The sequence below is a fragment of the Sceloporus undulatus genome, chromosome 8 (genome assembly GCF_019175285.1).
Source record: "Sceloporus undulatus isolate JIND9_A2432 ecotype Alabama chromosome 8, SceUnd_v1.1, whole genome shotgun sequence".
NCBI classification, from domain to species: Eukaryota; Metazoa; Chordata; class Lepidosauria; order Squamata; family Phrynosomatidae; genus Sceloporus; species Sceloporus undulatus.
Genome location: NC_056529.1, coordinates 30,159,972 through 30,172,991, shown reverse-complemented (window position 1 = coordinate 30,172,991; position 13,020 = coordinate 30,159,972). Strand labels below are relative to the sequence as shown.

Sequence of the window (13,020 nt, the reverse complement as noted above, 5' to 3'; positions counted from 1 at the left end):
GGTCTGTATGAGAACACATCAACCATGTCTGCAGAGTTGCAGGTTGGGAGAGGCTGGAGTAATTTACACTGGCTTTGATGGATGCAATCTGATATTTAGCAGTTTCTTTTTTGTATCATTCATCCTTCTTGCCTTCAATCCAACCCAACCCATGGCATCTGGGATTAATGGCAAAACCCCCACCACCATCACCATCATCCAAAAGCATGGATTTAAGGCCATTTTGTCCTTGTTGCTTGCTTGGAATTACAAGACTTGGTGGCTACCCAACGCAGCAGGTAGTCATGGCGATGCAATTTCAGCCAACTTTTTTGTAAGTAAGGGCTGGTAGAGACGGCTCTAAAGGGGCAGCTTGATGCCACCGTGGCAACCACATGCCATGGCTCCGATGCTGCATTTTTCTAGCCCAAAAAGAAGCCACAACATGCTGCTCCTTCTTGGGGTGGAAAAAAGCTGCCCTTTCTGCGGTGGCTCTTCTTCGCTCCTGTGGCATCTGAACACCGCACTGCCGGTGCGTCACAATGCTGCCTGCCATCTGGTCAGGCGGGCAGCATGACATTTCACGGCCTAACCCTTCCACATCAAAATGTCCCCAATGTATCCCCCATGGCCATAAAAACTGTATATACATTTCTCAGTTTCGTTCTGGAATGAAGTAAAGAGACGATCCATTAAAATTGTAACAATGATTAATTTTATTTTGCCAGTAAAATATTCACATAACAGTTTCCAAGAAATGGAATGACGCATATTTAATTCAGACCCATTTTAATTAATTTGCACATAAATATTTTAAAATCTAAAAATCCTATGATCAGAGAGTGTACAGTTTTAGTAGAAATCTGATTCTTACAAAGCAAGTATTGCTTTACTATTGTCATTATTCCAGTCAATAATATGACTTAATAACCTGTCACAGTAAACAAAAATGCTTTCCAGACATTTCTAATGCCATCTTCATAGGAGTGGACCGTTTGCTGATCAATCCAAGAAGAAAATATTGTTGAACTGCGTTGCACAAAGTTTCTTTACTTCTTCTGGAGAGAAAAGGGAGGAAAGAGACAATGTTACAAAGCATAGTAAATGCTCAATAATGGAAGGTATCAATTATAGTAGATGAATGGATCATGGCTTTTTCTTTGGGTTTAGAATTTACTAAACATAAAAGCCTACTCAAAGTCTTCTGCACCATTCTTTTATATGGGACCCTGTGTGGTGCAATGCTTGGAATACTAGACTAGATGTAGGAAATCAAAGTTCTAGTCACCAATTAGTCATAAAACGCAATGGTTTTAAAATGCATATTATCTACTCTGCCTCCATCAACATCTCCCCCCCATTTTTTTCCCCCTGTGTCCAATTTTAGACTTTAAGCTTCTTGGAGCACAGAGCTGTCTTTTTATACCCTGCAAAGTGAAATGGTAATAAAAGCAACCTTGAAAGAGCAATCCTGGAAAGAGATTTTTCCAAGCTCCTTACCATTCACTTCAATCAGATTTGCATTCTTCTGGTTCAGAATTACATACAGTTCCCGCTGATCAGACTTCTTCCCGACAATCCAGTAATCGCTCATAGCCTTCACTATGATTTCCTCATCATCGTCAACCCTACAAAGACATTGGTAGGTCTTAGGACGCACATTTAAAAGACATCACACAAAAGCCACTATTAACACTCTTAGTGTAAGTCCCAACTAGAGCAGACCAACTAAAGCAATTGTTATGTAAGTGTTGCCTTACCAAATTCACATTAATTCAATGGATCTACTCTAGTTTGGATTATGAATGGCTGAGATAATGCATTGCAGAGATGTAGTGCACAAGTTCCACAGGCAGAACTATGACACATTGTCTCTCCCTGTGAACCCAACCTTTTCATGCTCTTCATCCTGGATGTAACCATGCAATGGCTGGTGGAAAGCAAGGGATGCCTGAGAAGCACCTGGCTCTTTCCTACAGCCAAACCCTCACAGGGCTCCTCAGAGCAGGGTCTCACAACCGTTGGAGGCTAAGGGACCACTTTAGCCTTCATCTGACCTTGCATGGCTGCATGAATGGAGGGGCGTGAAAAAGAATTTTGCAGCAGGCAAAGGTTAGAGATAATCTGAGGATCGATTAACACACAGCAAAGAAAGGGATGAATGATAAATATATATGTATTGTCATGTTGTACAGAGAAAAGTGGTACAATTGGGCAAGATTTGAAGTTTAATCAACAAGGCAAATGGTGAAATTATAGACAGCTATGGAGAGGGACTGAGAAGAGGGAGGCTTAGGAGGGAAAAACAGTATTCCGGCCCTCATGCTACATGCAACTACTCAACTTCTGTCACTTCTCTAATTTATTTTTCAGACTACAATTTGATATCACTTTAACTGTTATGACAAATGAGAAATCCTGCAATTTCTAGTCTGGTGGAGTACTAGTCTGCCAGACAATTCTGAAAAGTCAATGAAACTTCAAACCAGGGCAGTTAAGGTGAATCAATGTGCTATAACTGTGTAGTATAAATAGAGACTCAAGGCTTAAGCTGCATGGCATGAAAGCATGGTGAATCCCTCCACCCAAGGAAATATATCAAATTCCACAATATCATATAAATTCAATCTAAAATACTGCAATTGTAGAGTATTAATTTGTCTAGAACCTGACAGACCTATGGACTGGGAAAACCAGTGATCAAATTTCATCTCACCCATGAATACACCGAATCACTTTGTGCAATTCATATGCTTTCTGTGTCACTTTTTATATTTGTAAAGTAGGCATGATATTCTGATGTACTGCAGTTTTTTAAAAATTAATGGGGACATAGTAAAAATATACTATCTGCCCTGAATGTTAACAGTGAGGGCTATAAACCTATATGAGAGATGAGCAATGTGTGTCCCATTAAATCAGGGCCAGCCCAAGACATTTTGCTACCCAAGGCAAGCAAAAATGCCCTTGCCCATTGCATGCAGGAAGTCATCAGGCTGGCAGCTGAATCTTCCTTCAGTGCCAGTAAAAGGAGATGGTACCCCACTTCAAGACCCATGTACACATAGCTCTCCACTCCAACACCTTTTGGGAGCTTGCAGTCTTGATGTGGCTGTTTACTCTGCTTAAAACTATGAGCAGCCTGGATACCCACCATCCTCCATCACTGGTTATTGTGTCTAGAAATTATGTGAGTAGCAATCCAGGAATACCTGGATTTGCTCCACCTCTGAAGTACATCAATATTGATGTGCTGTGTAGAAGATCAACTCTTCATCACACTTCAACTGCAGCATTAGTCTAAAGAACAAAACCACCCAAGCACTTATGACCAGAATTAACAAAATAAACTAATGTTTGCACTGTAACTCAGTGCTCCTCTTAGGAAGTCAATAAGTCACCTAGTGAAGTCGCTGTTGATGTCCCCAAGAATCTTCATCAAGTCAGGGTGAACCGATGTGAGTGAGATGCTGGGCGTTCTCCTCATATGGATTGTACTTTTCTCTGCCAAGTTCATATGATTGAAGTAGATGAATTTAAACTGAGGTTCCTTCTCAGACCTAGGGAAACAAACCAAGGGAAAGAAAACATTATGTAAGCAACAGTCAGGCTGCAAGTAAGAGATGGCTAGGCATCTATTTAATACTGGCTCTTACCGTGTGACTTACAACTGACCTTGTGACTTCCTTTACAATCCAATTAAATACAACTATTTCCCCCTCCAATGTATTAGAAAGTCCTGATGACTAACCTTTCATAAATAGGCAGCAGGATCAAATAGGAGTGCCAGGCCAGACGGAATCAGCAGAGCCATGCAAATAGTCAGGTAAATATACCCATTTTTCATGAACTACAGATAACTCAGAAAGGTGCTGGCCAGGAAAAGTTTAACCCTTCTGCCACCCTTGTTCAATAGTCAACCAAGGGGGCAAGGTGCTCACATCTTCCCAGTTCAGTTACATCCCAATCCATGCCATGCCACACCAGTGAAGACTGCATGCTTCTCACCCATTCTACTGCTTGATCATGGGGTGGGGGACTGTGATCCCATGTAGTGTTTCCTTGGGTTCCTCTGCTTCCCTAGGAAACATACCTTGGAGAGCTCATAGGACAGTGGAGATCTATGCAGCGTGGCTCCCTCCCTGTGCCTTTGCTCTCTTTGTCTCCAGACCTGGGATGAGAATGAAACCAACCAAGGAAATCTACCTTTGCTATTCTCAGTGGACATGGTACCTCTTGAAAAATAATAGGGCTTCCAAATGTTTATTCTGGTCAATCTGCAAGCCATCACTTCATGTCAAGCAGAGGCTTTAGCTCTGCTTGACTGCAGGGGAGATTTATTATGGGGAGGAGGCCAGGAAAGAGATCATGTGATGATAAAGAGAAGAAGCTACTGTCACACATAGCCTGGTATGGAGCTCCATACTCATTTAGAGCTGGTACTCCTGGCCACTTGTCTTGATGTCATAATGTGGGCAGATGTGAAGAATTACTTATTTTCTCATGGCTGGTAGACTGAGGTCCCAAACAGACCAGCAGTCTGCTTGGGGGCATGGTGTTTAGATGATGCATGCCCTGACGCCTCCCCCAAGATGGAGTCATGGCACCTGCCTGATCAGATGGTGGGCAGTGTTGTGCTCTCTGGCAGCACAGTATTTATAGGCCGCACGCTGCAGGAGTGTCGCAAAGCTGCAGCAGTGCCTGAAAGGGTACCCTTTTGCTGCTTCTTTTTGAGCTGGCAAATAGCCAGACTGGGGCTGTGGCCCTGATCCGGCACTCAAAGGGGTGGCATGATGCTGCTCCTTTAGGGCGGTCTGTTTTGGTCCTTAGTGACCCACTGTATAGCATCACTCTATACTAGAACATGAAAATATTATGTTTTTTAGACTACAGCTCACAGAATGCTCTGAGTTCAACTGGTATTCATGCTTCCTGGGCGATTCTGGATTTGTAGTCCAAAAGATAATGTTTCCAAGTTTTGGTCCATACAATGGTCCACACAAAATAGACAGGAAAAGAGCAGGCATGCTGCCTGTCCATAGACAGTGGAGAAACAGGTAAAGCAGGAGTAGGAAACATGTGACTGTTCAGATATCATTACACTACAGCTCCCATCAGATCCAGCCAATGATGACAGATGGTGTGAGCTGCAGTCTAACAACAAAAGCAAGGATACATATTTCCCACCCCTTAAATCAAAGGACTCAGTACTGCTTACGTTTAAAACCAGCATTCTACAGAAACGTCCAATAAAATGATATAAAAAGAATCCTCTTTAAAAAAAAACCTTTGCTTCCTATTGTAGGTTATTTTAAAATAACTGGCTCTTATTTACAGGCAGACATTTTGCAACAGAAAGATGGTACCAACCCTGATATCCTCTTGTTGATGTTGTATTGTTCACATATGTCTGAAGCTAATACTGTGAGCTGAGGCCCAACAATGCTGTCAAGTTTGCGGCAAAATTCCAGCGTAGGCTGCATAGAGGCTGCAAAACAGTTTGTGAAAGAACAGTGAGACTTTCTGAGTGTGTATATCAATATTACACAATATTTGCAGAACATACAGTATAAAATATTATTTCCTGGAGTTAAGTGGCAGATTCAGATGCTTGTTACACTAAAGGCACTGCAGTTCTTTGAATTAGGGGTAGTTAACCTGTGGTCCTCAAGATATTGCTGGGCATGAACTCCTATCACTGCAGACAACAAGCAATTTTAGGACAATACCACCCTATAAATGCAGATGTGAACAAAATTTGGACCTTTTCCTTGAAAACATTTGAATCTGAAATTAAAGGTGAGATAGCAGGCTCTTTCCCTTCTGCTGTGTTATTCAGGTTTATTTTTTGGTACTTTATTTGAAAAGTCCTTATCTCAATAAGGACAAAAATGTCCTTTTCTGTTTCAGTGATATAAAAAACAGTTCAAACAGCCCTTTCATTATAAGCTGCTGCTAAAACCATAAACAAGGAATGAATAATCCACGTTAATGCTCCAAATGATTGTGGGAAATGTTCATGACAGGATTTGTCACCGAGAAAGAAAGAGCAGGTTATTGCAAAGATTATTACTTGATACTCACCATCAATCATAAAACAAACAGCTGCGCTCATAGCCTGAAAGAGACAGAACACTGATCATAAGATTCTTTGCCCAGTCCCATGGGCTCTGCTCTGCTGCTAATGCAAAGAATGCTGGTATATATTGTTGTCGCATGCCTTCAAGTAGTTTCCAACTTCTGGCGTCCCGAAGGCAAATGTATCAAGGGGGATTCTTGAAAGATGTGTTTAAAAGGGACTTGCCTTTGCCTCCCACTGAGGATGAGAGAGTGTGACTTGCTCAGGGTCACCAAGTGGGCTTCCATGGCTAAGTGGGGATTTGAACCCTGGTCACCAGAGTCACCACACAAGCCTGTGATATATAAGTTGCTAAATGATACAGACTCTTCTTCCCATCCCTCCAACTAATAATCATCATTAGTTAGGTCTAAGATTAGGGTGGATAGGCTTCTAAAGAATCTGAAGATACTTTAGACCAGTGATGGTGAACCTTTTACAGACTGAGAGCCCAAACTGCAACCCAGACCCCACTTATTTATTGCAAAGTGCCACGTCCCTCTGGCTTTCTAGTAAGAAACTCTGGCAAACTCTGTGCTAGGGCAACAGCATGTGTGCCAACAGAGAGGGCTCTGAGTGCCGACTCTGGCACGCGTGCCATAGGTTCGCCATCACTGCTTTAGACAAAGAGTAAGGAAGCTGTGGTGATCTAGATGCTGTTTCCAAGAATGTTCCCACAGGACATGAGAATCCAATAGAGTTGGCCAATTCCCATCAGCTCTAGTCAGCTAGGTCAAGGATGATGGGAGCTGGATTCCATCAACATCTGGACAGCCTCAGTATCTTTACTCTTGATCTAAAGTATCCTTGGATCCTAGCTTTAGACCTAACTATTAAAGATTATTTGGGGGTGAGGAAGAAAAGAGCTTGTATTTTAGTCTACTCTGACTTGTAAGGAATCTTTCCGAGGCCCAATACATTAGCTTCATCAATGATCTGCCTGGGATCAGAGACCTCAGCACTGCATAATCTATGCCCAGTCACTGAGTGCTGGGTTCAACTACATGATCTGAAATAAACTCTGGCCGAACCTGGCATTCCTTGGGTACTTCTTGGTATTCATAGTCCATTTGCACTTGAGGAATTTTTCCATTCATTCCAACTTCAAAATCAGGAACGGACAATGAACAGCTTTTCAGTTTTTAGACCCATCAGAGGTTAACTGTATCTGCTGAAACTATGGCCTCTCAAAGTCCTGCCCTGTCAGTAGGTTCCTCCCTCAAAAGTAAATAACAAAACAAATGGCTTTTTAAGGATGGCTTTGGCTCCCTCATCGTCGTGCCATTCAAATATTTAGCATTTCAGCCCTCATCAGTAATGATTCAAATCTGATACTGCTAGTTCATTTTCCCCGAGAACCAAAAGTTGTTGAAATGTTCCAGAAGCAGAAAACAGTTGGTAAATTACCTTATAAACAATTAAGTGAAGCTCTTCATAAGCACCCTCTGTGTTTACAAATATTTTGGGGAATCTGCATTTTGTTTCTGGATCATTCAGGTTCAGAGGTCCAGTGAGAAACCTAAAATGAAAAGACGGTTGATAATAATACCCCAGAGGTCAAGACTGGAATTCAAACTGACTTCAACAGATTAGAAAGCTGGGCCAAAAGTAACAAAATGAATTTCCTTGTGTTTAATTTTGTCCGGTCTGTGATTTACATTCATGGATTGTGCAGACATGTCAAGAGAATCGAACAGTTACTTCTGAATTAACAAGGGCAAAACAGACTATAACAAATGCAGGAAAAACTGAGCTACCTTCCATAATGCTGTAGATTTCCAGGTATTTCCGCATGGATTGGGGAATCTCTCCCTGCCAACTAAAATGAAAGGCATTGTTAGGGAAATCTCTCTCATGCCCCCAGCCTCACATTACTTTACAGCAGCCTTCCTCAACCCAGTACGTACCTCCAGATTTGTTGGACTATAACTCCCATGACTTCCCAACAGTGTGGGCATTAGGGTCAACAGGAATTGTGATCTAACAAATCTGGAGGGTAACCAACTGGGAAAGGCTACCTTACAGTGTTTACAGAATGGTGCAATACAACCTTCTTTCTTCCCAAGAGAAGAGGGGAATTTCAGCAGGAAAGTGTTTGCTTTAAACAGGAAACAATGGTTTCTGCAAAGAGAAATTGCACAACTTACCTCTGGTTCTATGTGTCTGGGAAAGAGAGACGTGGTGAGATATTTGTATAAAATTCTCATATCATCTTGTTCCAATCCACTCCTGGAATATTAAGAAACAAACTTAACTAAATAACAGGACACCTAGAATGAGCCTATTGTAATGAATGGCCTAAAACCTACTGTTAGTTCTTAATCGAGTAGATCCATTGAATCAATTGCGCTCATCTATGTGTTGATTTGCTAATCAACAATTGATTCAATGTATCTACTCTATTAAGGACTAGCCAACAGGGCCCCAGGTCTTATTAGTCCCAACTAACTGCCATTGATTTCATTATGTCTGCACTGTATGAGATTTCATTGTGTGATGCCCTATAAATTACTAGTTTCTACTAAAGATAAGGATAAGGGATTACACGTATTTTAAAATTTGAAACTATCAACACTTTTGGCAAATATCTGTGACACACAAGAAAACCAAAAAGACCCCCCAAAAAGTATAAGCCTCAAACCTGGATAAACTAAAACCTAGGAAAACCTATTTTAATCCTCCTCTGATTTGTAATTATTTTATGCGGCCATCAGTCAATTCCTTCTTGTCTAAGCTTGGAGCACATTCTCCCTTGACTCCTTAATCACTTTTGAATAGGAAACCCTTGAACTGGAGCTTTCCAATGAAACTGGATGCCCAGTGCAGCTGCGCTGTGTCAATAAACACCCTGAAATCAAACACAGCTGAAGGGGAGCTCACAGGTTTAAATTACATTGATGCTGCAAAGTGCAGGCGCATCTTTGTTTCGGTTTAAAATGCAGCATTTTCCCTCAATGAAGTCACAACGGTTAAAGAGTGGATTAACTGGAAACATGCCACCCTTCCCATTTTTTAATTCATCTTTCCTTCAAAGTTAAATGCACTGAACGATATTGTTGTGTGTTGAGTGACTGAATATTACCAAGATCCCAAGAGATTAATTGTCCTGAAAGAATTTTCTTTTGCCTTCTTCCCTTGCAAATGTGTCTCTCTTGCCACTCCGCTGATCTCTTAATTTCAGAAACAGTTGGTGGATGCTAAATGGCTCATCTACTTTGCCATAAAATATATGTTTAGTGGACATTGACTTAGGGGCTGTGTACACTGTGTGTACATATGTGTCTGAGAGAGGGAGAGAGTGAATGGATCAGAGCAACTGTTTATTTAAGGCTTTTGCATTCATTCTTGAACCTACCAGATGAGTTGATCGTTGTAGAGAAAAGCGGTATATTTGACTATGCTTAAACTTTCTTCCATTCGATTGATGAATGACTGAATTTTCAAGTAAGTCATTTTATCCAATGGAAAGAAGCTGATTCCACAAAAAACATCCAGCAGGTCACACGACTGTAAATGGAGTGTCTGCAAGTACTGAAAATAAACATATGGGAATCAGCACCTTTGTTAAACACAATGTTTTGGTCCAGCTGATGTAACAAGAAACTGTAGTTTGCTGTTGCATGTATGATTGGCACAAGCACCGAAGTCATGCCCACCCCACAGTTTGGAAAAGGGGAGGAGGAGTTTAAAGCTTTGATTCTTGGTTTACTCAAAGCGTAAAGTTTTTCTATTTCATTTGAACTTAGAAATTAGCTTGCACAAATCACAGTTATAAAGTCAGGATATTATAACATTGGTTTGTTGAGCTACTGAAACTATAGCCTCCCCTTTCATCACACTGGTAACATCTGTGCATTTCAGCATCCATGTGATGACAGTCTACATTGTTGGTTCATCTGCAGTGGGGAGGGCGATCAGATATTAAATATTTATTCTTTAAACGGGACAGGAAAAAGCAGGTCTGCCACATCACTTATATTTTAATAATCACATTTCTAGGATTAATGTGATCAAAATAAGCTATTTCTTATATTGTATGCTAGTGGGTGGCACAAGCCAGTACAGAGGGGGGAATGCTCAAGGCCACCAGCCAGCCAGGGTGCACCGCAGCTCCCATTCTCTCTCCCACGGAAGGAACAAGAGGGGAATAACAGGAACAGCAGCCATGGCTGTCTCAAAACAGTAATTGGGATTCATGATGCCTTCACCACCTCCTCTCAGCAGAGTACAGAAGACCTCTAAGGCAGCTGGCTGCCCTCACCAGCTTCCCCCTCCTTCTGTCTGCATGTTTGTGGGAAATACTAACACTGAAGAGAACTATTTTTTTTTAGACCTGGATCACTGAGGCAGCAGCTTTCTGCTGTTTTGCTCTGGGCCCCCGCTCCAATGGTGTACCCCAACAACCATGCCCCAGCTTTTTATAGTGCGAGATACAAAGACGGTAGTACATATGGCCAGTAGAGCGATGCTCAACATGTGGGCCTACATTAGATTGAGTAATATACACCCTGACTTACCATACTCTCTATAACTATTTTTTTGGCTGGTGAAGGAACTTTTAATCAACTTTGTTATTGTGTGTGTGTCTTCAAGTCATTTCCATGGCTGAGGGGGGATCTGAGGCCTGGTCCCCAGAGTCATAGGTCCAATGCTCAAACCACTGCACAACGCTGGCTCTTGTGTGGTACTTTTTACTAATGTGTTTTATAACACTCACCCGATGGAAGAATTTTTCTAGAACGGTCTTTCAGAACACGTTACCCCTCCATCTTCCATGGCTTTTTGGAAGGTGCCATTAAAAAGCTAACAATTATTGTGAGGGGAAAAACACAAATTCGTTGGCAACTCAGTTATTAAAAGCATAACCTGATTGAAATGTCAAACATGATCAGTGACAAACCAGAAAGTGAGAAGAAAATAACAATGACATGAGGACAGAACAAAGGAATTCAAAGCCCTTTTACAGCCCTTCACATGTTTTCGATTTCAGTCTCAGAAGCCCTAGCTACATAGATCAATGCTCAGGAATTCTGGGAAGTGAAGTCACCACATCAAGAGGGACAAAGTGAGAACATTTAATTGCATGGTGCTAAGCATCGGCCCAATCAGGATGAAACGCTGTAGCAAAATGTGCTTGTCCCAGAGGGCTCTGAGCTCAAGCAACTGAGCTCAGCTACCAATCACCCATGATAAGCTATTTCTGAAACAGATAAGTCTTTAAAGGGTCATTTGTGACACAGCATTTGGAGTGTGAGGGAAGTGCATCCTCAGTTCAAAGTAAAAAGTGTCACTGGTTTTGCACAACTGATTAGGGAACATGGAACATTTATGTCTTGATCCCAGACAATGTCTTAATGGCATCTCAAAGGGTCAGTAGTTGAGAGATAGAATATGTACCTAGCTTCAATACATAAAAAGGAAATCTGTCTACAGCTGAATATACTGATGGTAGGAAAGTGTGCATCTGGTGCTCACAGGAAACTCCAGTCTTTCCACAGTGTCTTTAACAGAGACATTTCCTGCCTCTCTTTGAACAGAGTTGCCATTTGGCATCTCTCAAGCTTGTTTCCTGCAATTTTCACAACTCTTGAACTTGGTTTCCCCCCTTTCCATTTTTACTTCTTTAAAATATTCAGTATATAAGCTGTTCTTTTAATGTATGTATTGCAATGACATATGCATTGTAAGAAATGTGGTACATAAATATAGCAACATGTGCTACAAGTCATTACATATACATATACATATCTAATGATAGATAAATGATGTATAAATATTTGGTACTAAAAGATGTTTTTGCTGCCCAGACTTTGGAAAAGAATAAGATCATGAAACACAGAGTCATAGGGGCATACAATGCTCTTCCCAACCCAGCGTAATTAAAGCTTATAAAATTCACATTAAAAGCATACCTTGTACATATTATAACACTGCTGTAACACTGAACTATAAACTTTGTCCTGCAAGATAAACAAAAAACAAAGGCGTTTGTCAGAAGTAATAAAAATGTTCTGATTATCCCATATATATGGTCACACATACATTTGCATGGAATCGATTTATTTTCCAAAAGCTATACTTTGTTTCTTAAGATTTATAAAGCTAAGTTTCACTTACTTTCCCTTTAAAATCATATTCAAAGTCATTCTGGAGAACTCAGCTGGAAACTACCATCACTGAAACATTATTGCCTCATATTAAAAATAACGAACGCACATCAAACATATGTGAAAAATGTTAACAAATATTGCTAGATCGAGAATATGTATGGCTGCAATCCTTTACCAACTGAATCCAATGGGACTAAATGTCTGAACAGGGAAGTACACATCTGTGTCATTATTCACTCCAAAAGGTTATTCTATTGCTTTCTACTGTGACAAGAGAGTGTGGCCATGCTGGTTGAGATTATGGGAGTTGCTGTTCTCCAAAAGTAATTTTTCTTAGAGCCTTTCTTAGAGGTCAACACCTACACTGCGTTTCTCTGCAAAGGCATTCAAGCAAAAGAGTACTGCGGCACTAAAGAACTGGCAACGATGTGCCAATTTGGGGAGCTCACTTTGGGTTGCCTCACACTTTGTCGATGGAACCAAATGGAGTGGTGCCAGCTGCAATTCCTACTTCAGAATAATCCAACTACGTCATACTTTGGACAAGTGGACCAAAAGAAGTAGTGTTATACCTCACCGAGACTCAAATAGGACACCCTGTGAACAGGGGGGAACTGGAGAGACACAAGGCACAAACAGCATTATCACAAGGCTAGGATACTGCCTGTCACCTATCTGCAAGCTAATTTAGTGAACATTACCAGCTTGGCTATGCAGAGTAATGTAACTGGTGAGCAAGGCTACTCCATGGCCTTTGTCAAGAAGATCTGCTGCTTCTGACCTTCCTTCAAAGGTACTGAATGGCAGCATTTC

General features: G+C 41.2%; 1 protein-coding gene across 1 annotated transcript in view; it reads right to left on the bottom strand.

The window, feature by feature from the left end:
- Nucleotides 1-671: 671 nt before the first annotated feature.
- Nucleotides 672-13,020, bottom strand: part of CCZ1 (CCZ1 homolog, vacuolar protein trafficking and biogenesis associated) — a 16,315-nt gene continuing 3,966 nt past the window's right edge. The window contains 12 exon segments of the mRNA XM_042438374.1: nucleotides 672-1,037; nucleotides 1,480-1,607; nucleotides 3,381-3,539; nucleotides 5,350-5,467; nucleotides 6,064-6,097; nucleotides 7,505-7,616; nucleotides 7,855-7,916; nucleotides 8,245-8,326; nucleotides 9,453-9,628; nucleotides 10,815-10,844; nucleotides 10,847-10,900; nucleotides 12,010-12,057. Coding sequence (XP_042294308.1) covers nucleotides 982-1,037; nucleotides 1,480-1,607; nucleotides 3,381-3,539; nucleotides 5,350-5,467; nucleotides 6,064-6,097; nucleotides 7,505-7,616; nucleotides 7,855-7,916; nucleotides 8,245-8,326; nucleotides 9,453-9,628; nucleotides 10,815-10,844; nucleotides 10,847-10,900; nucleotides 12,010-12,057 — 1,059 coding nt within the window. The 3' untranslated portion in view covers nucleotides 672-981.